Source organism: Lactuca saligna, chromosome 3 (assembly GCF_052625555.1).
Source record: "Lactuca saligna cultivar CGN05327 chromosome 3, ASM5262555v1, whole genome shotgun sequence".
Taxonomy (NCBI): Eukaryota; Viridiplantae; Streptophyta; class Magnoliopsida; order Asterales; family Asteraceae; genus Lactuca; species Lactuca saligna.
This window is the reverse complement of record NC_136419.1, coordinates 172,901,643-172,915,636: the sequence shown is the minus strand read 5'-3', so window position 1 is coordinate 172,915,636 and position 13,994 is coordinate 172,901,643. Positions and strand designations below refer to the sequence as shown.

At 31.3% G+C, this 13,994-nt stretch overlaps 1 protein-coding gene across 3 annotated transcripts in view; it reads right to left on the bottom strand.

Annotated features, from left to right (window-relative positions):
• LOC145037485 (myosin-14-like) overlaps positions 1-7,439 on the bottom strand; it is a 68,556-nt gene extending 61,117 nt beyond the window's left edge. For all 3 annotated transcript variants that reach the window (XM_078986157.1, XM_078986159.1, XM_078986160.1), the window contains exons 1-5: positions 6,435-7,439; positions 3,090-3,260; positions 1,559-1,657; positions 1,278-1,475; positions 1,009-1,146 (exon numbers count right to left, since the gene is read on the bottom strand). In XM_078986157.1, coding sequence (XP_078842283.1) covers positions 1,009-1,146; positions 1,278-1,475; positions 1,559-1,657; positions 3,090-3,260; positions 6,435-7,394 — 1,566 coding nt within the window. In that variant the 5' untranslated portion in view covers positions 7,395-7,439. The remainder of the gene's footprint in view (positions 1-1,008; positions 1,147-1,277; positions 1,476-1,558; positions 1,658-3,089; positions 3,261-6,434) is intronic.
• Positions 7,440-13,994: the final 6,555 nt, after the last annotated feature.

Genomic DNA, 13,994 nt, shown 5'->3' with positions numbered 1-13,994 from the left:
TTTAATTGTTTCGTTTTCGTGTTAGTTAAAAAAACACGACATCAGGTCGTGTCATATTCGTGTTATGTAAAACATTGTTGTGTCGTGTAGTGTCGTGCCAGACAAAAACATGACACAATGAATCGATTTGCCAAGTTTCAAAAGCCACGTGTCTCAATGACAATGACATGGATACTGAATGGCAAATGATTCAATTGACATCTGTGTATTCTGACACACAATAGTTAGTAAAAACAAAATAACCTAAACATATATATATATATATATATATATATATATATATATATATATATATATATATATATATGTATATATATATATAGTTCGGCTTTGGTGTGAACTACGAGAACAATTCTCCGCCACCCATTTCATCAAGGGCACAAACGTCAAACCAAATACTTGGGCAAGGTGCGTTCGCATACGACCCACATCCGTGGTAATTTATACGGACTAGCAGATTTAATAATGTGCAACGAACATCCATGGAACGTCAATTAAGTGAATTTATTATTTTTTTTTTGTTTTTTTTTAATTCAAAAAAAAAAAAAACTTAACAAATATATACTCGGTTTTTACGTTTTTTATATTTTTCGTTTTATTTATTTTTATTTTTCTTCATTTTAATTTTTTTTCTTATTTTTATTTTTTTAATATTTTTTAATTTTTTTACTATATACTTGAAGATATTAGTGTTTTTTTTTATTTATTTATTTATTTATTATTATTATTATTATTATTATTATTTTTAATTTTTAAACTAAATATCTTTCTTATTTTTTACACAAATAACCCTCAGATTTTCAAGAATAATTTATTTTTTCACATTCAATGAGTGAATTGGACCTTTTGTTATCTTTAATTTGGAAAATCCTAACAATGATGGGTATAAATTTGGACCATGTTAATCAATTAGTGAAATATTATTTTTACCAAAAAATAGAACACTAATCTATTAGCTTTGCAATAGAAATATGAAAAACAATAATAGGCTATATGTGATCTACTTACAAAATTTTCTTTTAGTGTGTTGAGAAGAGTGTTGAGAAAATCAACTATGGCTTCCCAATTATTGGTTTGATCACTAGGCTGAGAATCTTCATCGTCAGACCATGCGAATATTTGCACTTGCGTGGCTGTTTGTGGAGCCTATATTTTCACATTATAAGATGGATTCATGCATGGAAAGTAATATGAGAAAACATCTACAACTACGAATCTGAATCTATGACAACACTAACACCACAAGATTACCAGTGAGATGAATTAGAGTCAACTACCTGATCAATACAAATGGTGACTAATGATCTTAACTCCACCTTCATGTTATAACAAATGATTCCATACATTTTCTCTATGTATGTTGTAAGCTGTTTCTTGAAAAGCAAAGTTGGATATTTGGCTTCAATTTGTTGTGCCTCCTCAAGTTCAGATGCGAACTTAACAAAGCTTACACGAGATGGGGATACTCCAAACCCCTAATTATAGTTGAAAACCATATCATGACATATAAGTATATAAGTAAAAAAGAAAAACCAATACTAAGGTTAGAAATTGATACCTCCAAACTTGAATCATTAAATTTTAGACATCCTTGGATTAAAAATAGCAATGTCAACACATTTGATGACAAATAAATCGTATACTCACTAGTACAGTCCTGCAATACGGTGAATCTTCATTATATTTAAAACAAATTGATGAAATGCTCATAATTTTTAGTCTAACCTATAATCGAAAGCATGTTACTAAGAAATCATGTATCGCACAACATGGAGGGTTTTAGATAGTCAGAAAGTAAAATAAGGTTTGCAAGTTCAAAAAAGGGTTTGTATGGATTAAAGAAAAAACCAATAAATGGTAATTTTAAATATGACAACTTGATACATATATTATATTGATACCATAAGGTGATATGAAATGGATCATTCTTATACTATATTGATGATCCATAAGGTGATGATTGGTTGGTAGCTCGATCAGATGGGAATGAGGTCAACAAGTTAAAGAAGTGTTGTCTCAAGGTTTGAAGATAATATATATATATATATATATATATATATATATATATATATATATATATATGTGTGTGTGTGTGTGTGTGTGGGGGGGGGGGGGGGGGGGGGGGGGTGAGGAGGTTAGAAGATAGATATTTTGAATGATCATAACCAGAGATAGATCAAAAGATACTGTAAACTTTTCCATGAAAAATACATAAAATATGATAAAGACATTCATTTTAAAGGGTGAGTAAGCTAGAAGTACAACTTTAGGAAGTCTCTTGAAACTTACAAATAAACAATCACTATACGCGATGAATAAATTTCTTATGTATAGACACTTGGTAGTTTGATGTATATGTTATCCACAATGACAAATGTTTCTTATGTAGATCATTAGGAGGTAGTAAAGTGGTTTTTAAATGTTAGGAGGTAGTAAAGTGGTTTTAAATGTTATAATTTCCTCAACCATTTGAAATAAATTGAATAACTATAGGGTTATTGTGTCAAAATATTTTATTCTTTCAGGTTTGTGTATATAAGAAGTTTAGTTTTACTAGATTCAATCTTGTCTATGTCAAACATCTAGAGTGAAAATCAATAATAATTTTATTCGTTTAACCTTGAAGGTACATGTGAATACACAACTCAACTTCATTAAACTATTGTTTCCCAATAAGTTAGTCTACAAATGATAGTTTTAAACCAAACAAAAAAGAAGTAATTAACCAAAAATGTGTAATTACATATCATATCTGATTAAAAAAAATAACGAAATGAGTGGTTAAGGATTGTCCTCGCCGATTTTTTAGTGCTCAGCAGAACTGGATTTTGTATATATATATATATATATATATATATATATATATATATATATATATATAAAAGGAGTAGAAGGCGGATTTTTAGGGTTATTATTTTTTTGGATTAGTCATAGGAGTAGAAGGACATCATTACGTGAGTTGGATGACTTCTAGATTCTAAGACTGTTATTACCTAATGTTTTTATTTTTCTTTTGATCTATATTTTCGGTAGTCATTTTGAATAAAATTAAATCTAAGTTTTGCTGGTAAAAAAAACAAGGGAATTACCTTGATTGCTACATCAATTATCTTAATAAGCTGCTCAAAAACACTAGTTGTTTCAGCTTCAAAAGATTTCCAACGGTGGAGCCATTTGTATATGGTAAACCCAGCAACATGTTTACCTTGATAGAATATTTTATCTTTCAGAACACACTCAGTAAGGATCGGGTTTCTTTCCTGCAGTCATATCCAAACCTATATATTACCACCGGTAACAATAATCCAGTATCAAAGAAGCAAAGACAAATATATGAATATTATCTGATTGTTGGTTTGGAGTTTTAGTTGCTAAATGCGATCATCATATATATATATATATATATATATATATATATATATATATATATATATATATATATATATATATTGTTCGGAGAGGTATTCCTAACAAATTATTCCGGATGTTCACAAAAAATATTCTAAAATACAACATAAGTCAAAGAATTTGAAAAAATTTTTAAATATTATTTTGATTATTTTTCAACAAAAAAAAAATGAGAGCACCCACATCTGTAAATAAATAAGCAATTAACAATTCATAAATATGGGCCACTTTTTTTTGCATGGCTTTCAATACTTGAAAGAAGTATGTGGACGTCGCATATTAATATTATACAAGTGGCAAGTTGTTGAAATATGGTGCTACATTTTTACTGTTTTTTAACCTTACCTTTAATATCTATATTATAATAAATAAATAGTTTTAATTTTTTTTTTATCAAGTATCATGTATATATAATAGACAACAAATTTCAAAGTTTAAATTTACATTTTTTAATTATATTTTAAATTTGAAGTTATAACAACTTAAAATTTTAATATATATCTTTTAATTAGTAATTTATGTAAAATGATTTATAAAAAATAATTGATTAATAATTATAAATTTTTATTATGAAAGTTTAATTAATTTTATAACGTGTTGTTCGTACGGGTTATAAACTAGTTCAAAAATAAAATTCCGTATATGTTTATTTTTTGTATATTATTCTATTAAAATATTACGATATAAGTTTTGATAAAAAATTTTATCATGAACTTAATTTCAGTTGGAATATTTGTTTGTGAAGTTTATCCGTATATTTTGTACATATGTTTTTTTTTTTAATATTTTTTTCAAAAATAAAAGTTAAAACAATTTATAATTTTCTTTTTTTTGTTTTTTGTTAGTTTTCCATTATTCTAATTGTCTTTTATTTTTTAATCACTAAAATAAGGTATTAAGATTGAATCTCTTGTAAAAAGGAAAACTCGGTCTTAAATGAACTTTTATATATATATATATATATATATATATATATATATATATATATATATATATATATATATATATATATATATATATATATATATATATATATATATATATATATATATATATATATATATATATATATATATATATAGGGTAAAGTGAATATACCTAACAACCTTATATAAGCTTAGGTACCTAACTTCATAATACTACATTGGTTTGTATCATATTTACATTGTAATGACCTAAGGTTCTTAAACTTCAACCCCATAACTTTATTACTTAAAAAAATCTTTGGACTTTCACCAATATCTTTCTTTTACATCACGTCTTTCTATTGAATACCGCCTGATGGGCTTCATATCCTACCACTACAAATGAAATGATATAGGAGAAATATAATGGTGAATTTCCAAATTTTTTTGAAGTAAATCAAGTTTAGGGATGAAGTTTAAGAACCGTGGATGATTGCAATGGAAATTTAATGCAAAATGGCGTAGTTTAATGAGGTTAGGTACCTAAGCTTATATAAGGTTGTTAGATATATTCACTTTGCCCATATATATATATATATATATATATATATATATATATATATATATATATATATATATATATATATATATATATATATATATAGTCATAATTATTAGTTTTTTATAGAATTAAATTTTTTTTCAACTTTTAAAGCTTATTTTTTATCGAAAAAAAACTAAAAATATCTAAATTTATAACATAACATTGTGAATGTTAAAATATTTTTAGGATTCACCGTGTGAATTTAGATTGACAATGTGAATTTTCAAAGATTTACATTGTGAATTTGAAGAAAGTTTTTTTTTTTCGAATTTGATATTATTGGAAAAATGATAAAAAGTTATGAATTTCTATATTTTTAGTTTTTTTTTTAATAAAAAATAAGTTCTAAAAATTGAAAAAAAAAATTGATTCCTTAGTTAATTATGATTTTTTATTGAACATCACCCTATATATATAATACGTACACCATTATTTACACGAAAAATTGAGAAGATTATTTTTCAAGGTATAATTTTTCAAAACCAACACACCATACGAAAAAGCTTTGTCTATGTTTATGGGTGCAAACGAGACAAGCTACTCGTGCCCGGCTCGTTAACAACTCGATTCGAAACTTATTTTAAACGAGGCTGAGCTAACTCGTTTATTAAATGAGCTCGAGCTTGAAAGCCTCTGACACCAAACTCGATTAGGTTCACGAGCCTAAATAAGTCTATATATATTATAATTTAATATCATTTTTATATATTAAAATAAAAACTATTTATAGAATTAGGGATTTAGGGTATCAATAAACAAGCTTCTTAATGAGTTCGAGCCGAACTTAATCTTATTCAAGAACGTTAGACAACTAACGAGCCGAACTCAAGCCCGAGTCGAGCTTGTATAATTCTTTATGAGCTCGACCCGAGCTCGGTACAAGAAAACTTGAATTGAGCCGAGCTCGAGCTCAAGCCTCGTATAACATAAATGAACCCAAGCGAGATCTGAATAGACTCGGGCTTGGGCTTGGGTCGTTTGCAGCCCTATCTACACTGCCATATAAAATCATAGCAGATTAAATATTCGTTTTAGGCGTTAAGTGTGAGTTTCCATGACACGATACTCAAATTAATGAAATTTACGTGTAAACAAAGTTTTCTGTCAAATTCCAAAAGCATTGATTAATAAGAATACTAAATTCAAATCATAATTAAAGAAAAAAGAAAAAAAAAAAAAAAAAAAAAAAAGTAATCTAGTGTAACCATGTTCTAAATGTGTACAAAACAATATATTCATGCTTAGCAGTATTCTATATATTCATAATTTTAGTTACAAACTTCTGATATGTGAATATCTTACAGCAAGTTTGACAAAATAACACTGGTTTTCAACTAACTAATCCTCGAAAAGCATCAAACATGGAACAGACCAAAATATTATTTTAGTTTATCATAAGGTTAGTTGACGGAAAAAAATGAAAAATTATCATATTTTATGACAAATGGTAGAATATTTTACTCTTGCTTAATTACGAAATTTTCCTAATTAAAAAGACAAAATGGGAAAAAGCTTACTTGAATATTCAACGCTTCTTCGATCCCTTCGATGACCCTATCCATCGTAGGGCGTTCCTTTAACTTGATGTTAATGCATTGATGAGCAATCTCGTTAAACATATTAAAAGAACTCATTTCAATGTGATCCTTTATATAGGGATCAATTAACTTGTCTAATCCGTCATCGACCTCGTCGTCCAGTCTATCGTCGTCATAGTAACATCTGACCAAATTTACTAGATATTGTGGCTTAGCATCATCTCCAAAACATCGTCCTTGATAAGCGAGTGTCCCACTAGACATTTCGAATAGAACCACTCCCAATGAATATATATCCGATTCTTTCCGGAGAATGCCTCTTTCATTGTAAATAGGATCCATGTAAAACCTTGTACCCGAAGCCTTTGTAACGAGTTGGGTTACTGGTTGATTTCTTGGACCAAATCTTGATAAACCAAAATCACAAATTTTGGCTTCCAGATTGTCGTCTAACAGTATATTAGCACTCTTCATGTCCCTGTGTATTACTCTCTTGTGCTCCCCAACACCTGAGTGAAGGTACTTGAGTCCTTTTGCTACACCTAAGCAAATCTTCAGGCGTTGTGTCCATGTTATTAAACGCCTCTTATACGGGTCTTGGAGATGACGATCGAGGCTTCCATGAACTGCATACTCGTACACTATGATCATTTCGTTGCCATCATCACAGTAACCGATGAAAGGAATTATGTTTGGATGGTGGAAACTGGAAACCATCTCAAGTTCGTTAAGGAACTCGTTGTTTCCTTGATAGCCGTTCCTATCAAGGCGTTTGATGGCAACTGTAGGGTTTTGCCACAGTTCAGAGAGTTGACCTTTGTGAACCATACCAAATCCACCATCTCCGATTAATGTTTTTGAACTGAAGTTATCTGTGGCACGAATGATCTCTGCTAGTGGAATTCGATACTTTTCTAGGTTTAACCCTGAAGAAGACATTGTTTTTCAATATTGGTTATTATATGTATTGTTATGGTTAACTGAAGCAGGTATGGTTCTCTGAATATAAAGAGAACCGTGCTTTTAATTAGAAGCGCCAACCATTATTGTCCTTGCTTAAAAAAATATTTAACCGATGACCGGGACTTCAAAAAAATAAAGCCTTCATTAAAATATAAAAACACATGATGTTGTTTCTTGTTTATTGTTTATTGGGAGAACATAAAATAGATGCAAGAGAGGGATTCAAACTAATGTGTAGATAAGTCATAAAAAAACAAAAGTGTTTTCTTTTTAGCAATAAAAAAAACCTTGAATGACATTTGGGTATATAAGTATGTATTTGTGAAACCACATACAGATATCGTTGGGAACGCACGACTAAGAATCAATGGTCTCTGTTTAGATAAAAAAAAACATAATAAAAATCACACGAGACACCAAGTTTAGACTATTGAGAAAAGACCACTATGCCCGACCCAATAGATGGACGAGTTAGGCTTTAGCCTAAGGCATCAAATAATTAGGGGCATATTTTTTATACAATAAGTAATATATATATATATATATATATATATATATATTAGTGGGATACCTGCGCGATGTAGTAGCGGCAATTTGTTTTATTCCGCGATTAATTTCTAGATGAAAATTAGTTTGGTTTCGAGTGGCTTCAACTTGTTTCATTTCCATTTGTTTCATCCTAGCGATTTGCTCTTTATGACGATTAGTTATCTCTTGACAGACAATAAATAGTATTTATCGTCTATTAGTCTTCTTACGGCATACATTAATAAGTCAATGAATACATATGTATAATTTATTATTTTCATTTAAAATCATATAATATATAAAAGGACGTAACGAATCAGCAAGTATATTTATAATACACACATTAGTATAATTTTGGTGAAAAATAAATATACGTTGTTTTCAGTTGATGTGGTACTAAAACACCCCCCCCCCCTGCGGTTTTGGAAGTGCAGTAATGAAAGTGCGGTACCACTCCCTCCAACTTAATGTTCTGAAAGTTGACAATATTTTTTCTAATATAATTCAACCAATAATTGAAAAACAAGTTTAGCAAACAATATTATCCATTTTTACTTAATAAATTTGTTGTTACAACTTTGTCTTTCCATTTTATTTTTCATTTTTTTTGCACGTATGGATAAAAACATGTAAATATTCGTTTTCTATATTTTTTTTACGTTTTCGGTTTTTAACATATCAATTTCTATATATAGTAGTTAACAATTTGTTAATTTAAAAAATGATCACATCCAATATACTAACGTTTACCAATTTATTGTTTATGTTAAAATGCAATGTTAAAAAAATGAAATATACATTTAACATTTATATTTATATTATTTAAATGTAATTAATACTAGTTTTTATAATATAAAATTAATATTTAGGATAGATGGTACATGTTTAGATTATATAGTGGAGATGAGTAGTCTAATCTTTTTTCTCTTACCTCTTTTTTGGAACTCTAAAAATCTAATTCTTTTACCCGCAACATATATTCTTGGAACTATATAATAATCTATTATCATACATTCTTTCTTTTGTAATGATTAAGTCTATTATAAATTAAACGTTAATTCACACAAATATTATAGTAGTAACTCTCACGAAAAAAAAAAAGGTTTTGATTGAGGGCATTTGGTTTACAATTATATTGTTATATTTGTTAAATGCTAAAAAGTACACAGTGCAAAAAAATTGGTTTCGTTCAATATTTTTTTTTCTTTAGGATATTTGATGATGTAGTTTATATATGGCCATATTAAATAAATAATACATGTCATAAAAAATAGATGGGTAGTTAAACTTACAATGTGTCCTAAGTAAACAATAAAATTGATTATGTTTCCAAAGAAAATTGATTTTGTTGGAAAAGTTATTAGGTCTTGTGATGTCCTTTTCATAGGGATAGCAATTGAAAGTACGTATTTGCCACTCCTAACACTATTAACAATTTATTCAAAAATTATTTCCTTTAATATCATCAACAATTTATATAGCAATTGAAAGTACCTGTGCTAACACTATTAAAAATTTATTCAAAAATTATATTCTTTAACATCATCAACAATTTATATTTCACTAAAAAGTTTTAGACCTTTAGTTGTGTTCTATATCACTAACTTTATTATTTGTTGTGATTAGTCATAATCACCTCTCTTGATCTGACAAATAATAAAGATTTAAAAATGAAAACTGGTAAATGCAAAAATGTTTTTATTTTAAAGTTTTTGATCAATTAAATAACAAAAACATTAGGGAGGTATACTGAACATGTTACAAATTAAGAATAAAACTAAAAAATCTGTTAAAAACCAATTTTTTGACAACATACATTTTCACATTCATTAACAAAGCAAATGTTTAACATCTACACTTTCACTTTCATTTTTAGGATGATTATTATAACAAATAAATAGTCTTAACATACAACATATACAAAAACCGGTAACATAATGCATATCTAAACTGCTTTTTATTTGTTTCTTGTGTTGCATATGGTATGACTATTAGATTTGTCACTTCTTCAAAAATTCATCCTCGCATATAAAACAAACAAAAAAACAGCAAAATTTTAAATAAGCCAAACAGCAAATAAGTAAAATTGAATCTCAACAACAAAACATAAATATAAATCATACAACATATCAGTAAAATTGTACTTCAACAATAAAATAGAAGCCGTTGTGGTGCTTTTACCAAAAATATATAGGCGTTTTGCCACCACATACTCCATTAAAATCAACATATTCATTACTCTTTATAATCCTTCAAACAAGCAACATGATAAGTGCCATTTTACTTTTACCAAAAAACCCGACAGTAAGATGATAACAAAAAACAATGCCATGACCAAAATATTATATATCTTGACAAAATGATATAACCAACACCACGACCAATATATCATATATGCAAATAGATATCATAAAGACATATTTAAAAACGTTTCTATATAGATTTGTACATACTGATATACAAACAAACACAAATTACTTTGTTACTAATAATCGCCTAATGGTATCAAGAGAATGCATAATCGAGCCTTTGCACACCGTTAAGTCTTCTTGCTCTGAAACCTGGATTTCAAACAACCAGATGAATAAAAAAGGAAAAAAGAGATGAGGTTGGAGAGCCGATGGAAGAGGCGTGATTGCGGATCCAGGTTGATTCATGGCAGCTATGATTTTTAGAGTTATGTTTTCCCCAGCAGCTAGAAGTGATATGGGTGGTCAACTGATAGAATACGAGAGTTGGTGTTTACGGTAGCTATGGTGTCGTAGCTATGGTTTCAGGTGGACATATGTGGGATACTTGCACCCAGGTCGGCTGATGTGTAATGATATGGAGTTTGTATGAAATGGCGGTCTAAGGTTTGTATGTCGATGTTTGATGGTTTGTGGAGTTTCATGAATTCCTCTCCAGCTGTTTATGGCCAAAGATTTGAGCATTATTCTTCTTATACAAAAGGTAATTTAAAAAAAAAAAAAAAAAAAAAACTAAAATGACCGATGAAGGTTTCACCTGGACAAAATTTATCAACATATTTCTGAAGCTCTAGGGTTTTCTGCGAGAGTGCCAAAAACTGCAAGATTCATAAACATAAATTAGTTCTGAAACTTTACATTTACGATTTTAGCTCAAAACAAACCACCCCATGAACCAAGAGACCGGCTCCATCATTAATATTTTAGCCATCAAAGTTTAAAGAAGGAGGAGAGAAAGAAAGGGAGAAAAAATGAGACAAAAAGATGAAGAAAGGTTATCAAAACTATACCCGATGACTGGATCCAACTTTCCTCTCAAGCTTCATACAAACTTCATGTTTTTGCGCATTTCGAACCCCTCTCGGCAAATATGAGTGTGTTTGTCCCCTGTTTCTGTAAAAGAGAGAAAGGGAGAGATTGATAGAGATCTGTGACCACTAAAAACCTTAGACAATCATATACGTGTTTAGAGTTTGAAGAACACTAACCGTGAAAATTGTCAGTCTGGGTACTTCCATTCTGATCTCAAGCCACCGGAATTGCAGCCGCATTAGGCCAGGATGTCGGTAACCAAAAAATTGGGGTATGTCGGTCTTTGGGTGAAAAAATATCGACAATTGTGGTGAAGAAAAAGGTGATGTCGTTGCGTTAGGTTTTTCCGGAAAGGAGCGTGTTAAATTCAAAATTTGAATTGAGATTTGGGGAGGTAGAAGAAGAGAGCGACGCTTTTAGGTTTGAGAAAGAGAGAGGCGTGTAAACAAAAATTAGGTTAATATGTGTTTCTTTGTGCTTAAAATTCTGTACATTGGGCTTCAAAAACTGTATATTTTTTCCTTTGATTTTGATTGGTTAACTTTCGATCAAATGGATTACCATCTTTAGCCATTGGAATAAGAATGGAGGGTCACGATTTCAGCCCTTGAATTTTAAGACATTAGACTTAGTTCGTTGTACATCATGTTTTAAATGTTGTATTTAAGACATTTGATATGCATGCATTATAAGATGGTATATATATATATATATATATATATATATATATATATATATATATATATATATATATATATATATATATATATATATATGAGAGAGAATTTTGAATATACCTTTAGTAACGTTTAAATATCGTATAGGTCTAACTTAAACTTTAAATATCATATTTACCCTTCTTAATGTTTTAAAGTATCATATTCACCCAAATCAATTTTTTAAATAGGTTTTACTATTATTTAATCATTTTTTACAATTTAAATCATTAAAATTGAAAAAAAGAAAACAAAAAATTGACAATAATACCCTTTCCTTTTAAATAACATGAATCCATTTACCTGCTGCGATGGCAGATTGAGTCTAAGCGATCATCCTGCATCAGCCTATTTTTTTTTTTTTTTTTTTTAATTTTATTTTGCCTTGTCACCTCTTCTTTGTTGCAATGGGCTACGATTATCAAGGAATTTTCTGTCTTTCTTTGTGAATTGAACATTTAATTTGTTGCTACAGTTACTGCATCCTAAGCAACCTTCCTCAATAAGGCACATCCCCTAACTACCGTTCAAATATCCAAGGTATGCAGATGACATATAACTCGATCACAATCAAACCGCTCAAAAATACAAATTCTCATACCGATAATGATGCGGAACCATAACAACATAATCATGCACAAATAAAAGAACTGAAAATGGAAGTCGCATACCTGCAACGTCCGGTGCTGCTCGCGTCTCCAAGGTAGCCATCTGAAAAGCCCTGCCTCCTACTGCAGGCGCCTCTGCACGGCCCTGACGGCCGTCTGTGATCCTCAAAGTTGCAGGGGCAGGTGCCATCACCCGTCGTGCTGAAAACAAACTGGGGCAATGGGCCTTCTTGTGGCCCCGCTGATTGCAGTGAAAACATATCAAGTTGGATCCCTGAGTGGTGGTAATAGTACAACCCCTGCTAAAATGACCAGTCCGACCGCACTTGAAGCAGCCAGACTCACCACCGCTACCACTCCTGCACGCGCCCCCATGTGCCCTGCCATACTTCCTACATCGACTGCGGTCCTGATAATCCCTCGATCTCGAATCCGATCCCTTGGGCCTTTTGCCCGAACTTGCAGCTACCTGAACCTCATTCGGCTTCCTCTTCAGGATATGCTCTAAATCGATTTCCCTCTCCTTGGCCCGAGAAATCATATCTTCCAGCGTCTTACAACCGGACCTGCTCACGAACTTCCTGATGTCAGCCCTCAACATCTCGTGATAGTAGGCCTTCTTCATCTCCTCATCTCCAACATACTGCGGTACAAGAAGAGCCCTCTCCCTGAACTTGGCGGTGATCTCCGCCACAGTCTCAGTGGTCTGCGTCAAATCCTGAAACTCCCGTGCCAACTGCTGCACCTCAATAATTGGCGAAAACTCCGCCCTGAACCTGGCTGAAAAATAGCTCCAAGTCATCGCGTTTAACGCGGCATCATCACCCAAATCATGAACAATCTCTTCCCACCAATCCCTCGCTCTGTCCTTCAGAAGACAGGAAGCGAGTCTGACCTTGTCCTCCTCAGGACATCGGCTCATACGAAACGCATTGGCAACATCAGCCAACCATCTGCTGCTAGCGATGGGGTCCCTAGCCCCATGATAATCTGGTGCCCTGCAAGCCCTGAACTCCCGAAATGTCAAGGTACGCGCTCCCATCAATGCCATCATCTCAGTACGGAAGGCTCCCAGCCTCTCATCCAAAATCTCCAATATACCCTCCTTGACCGTGCCAAAGATCACAGGAGTCTGATCTAGAATACCGCACGTAACCTCAGCAGATATCAACTCCCTCATCCGCTCCTCGAGCTGCTCGGCCCCTGAACCCGAGCCTGATCCCTCTCCGGCGCCTGATCCGCCCACTGGTCTCTTTTGCAACGTCACCATGCTGAAACATATAACATAACCACTATCAGAATACTCCTCACTGCTGCGAGACCAAACATATACACTACCAGGTTCTCGGTCTTGTCTCGGCTACGGATCCTCTGATTTCAGTAGTACGGGCCCATACTACCTTCCACATCTATCCGTACTTTCCTCAAGAACTGCTTCGACTC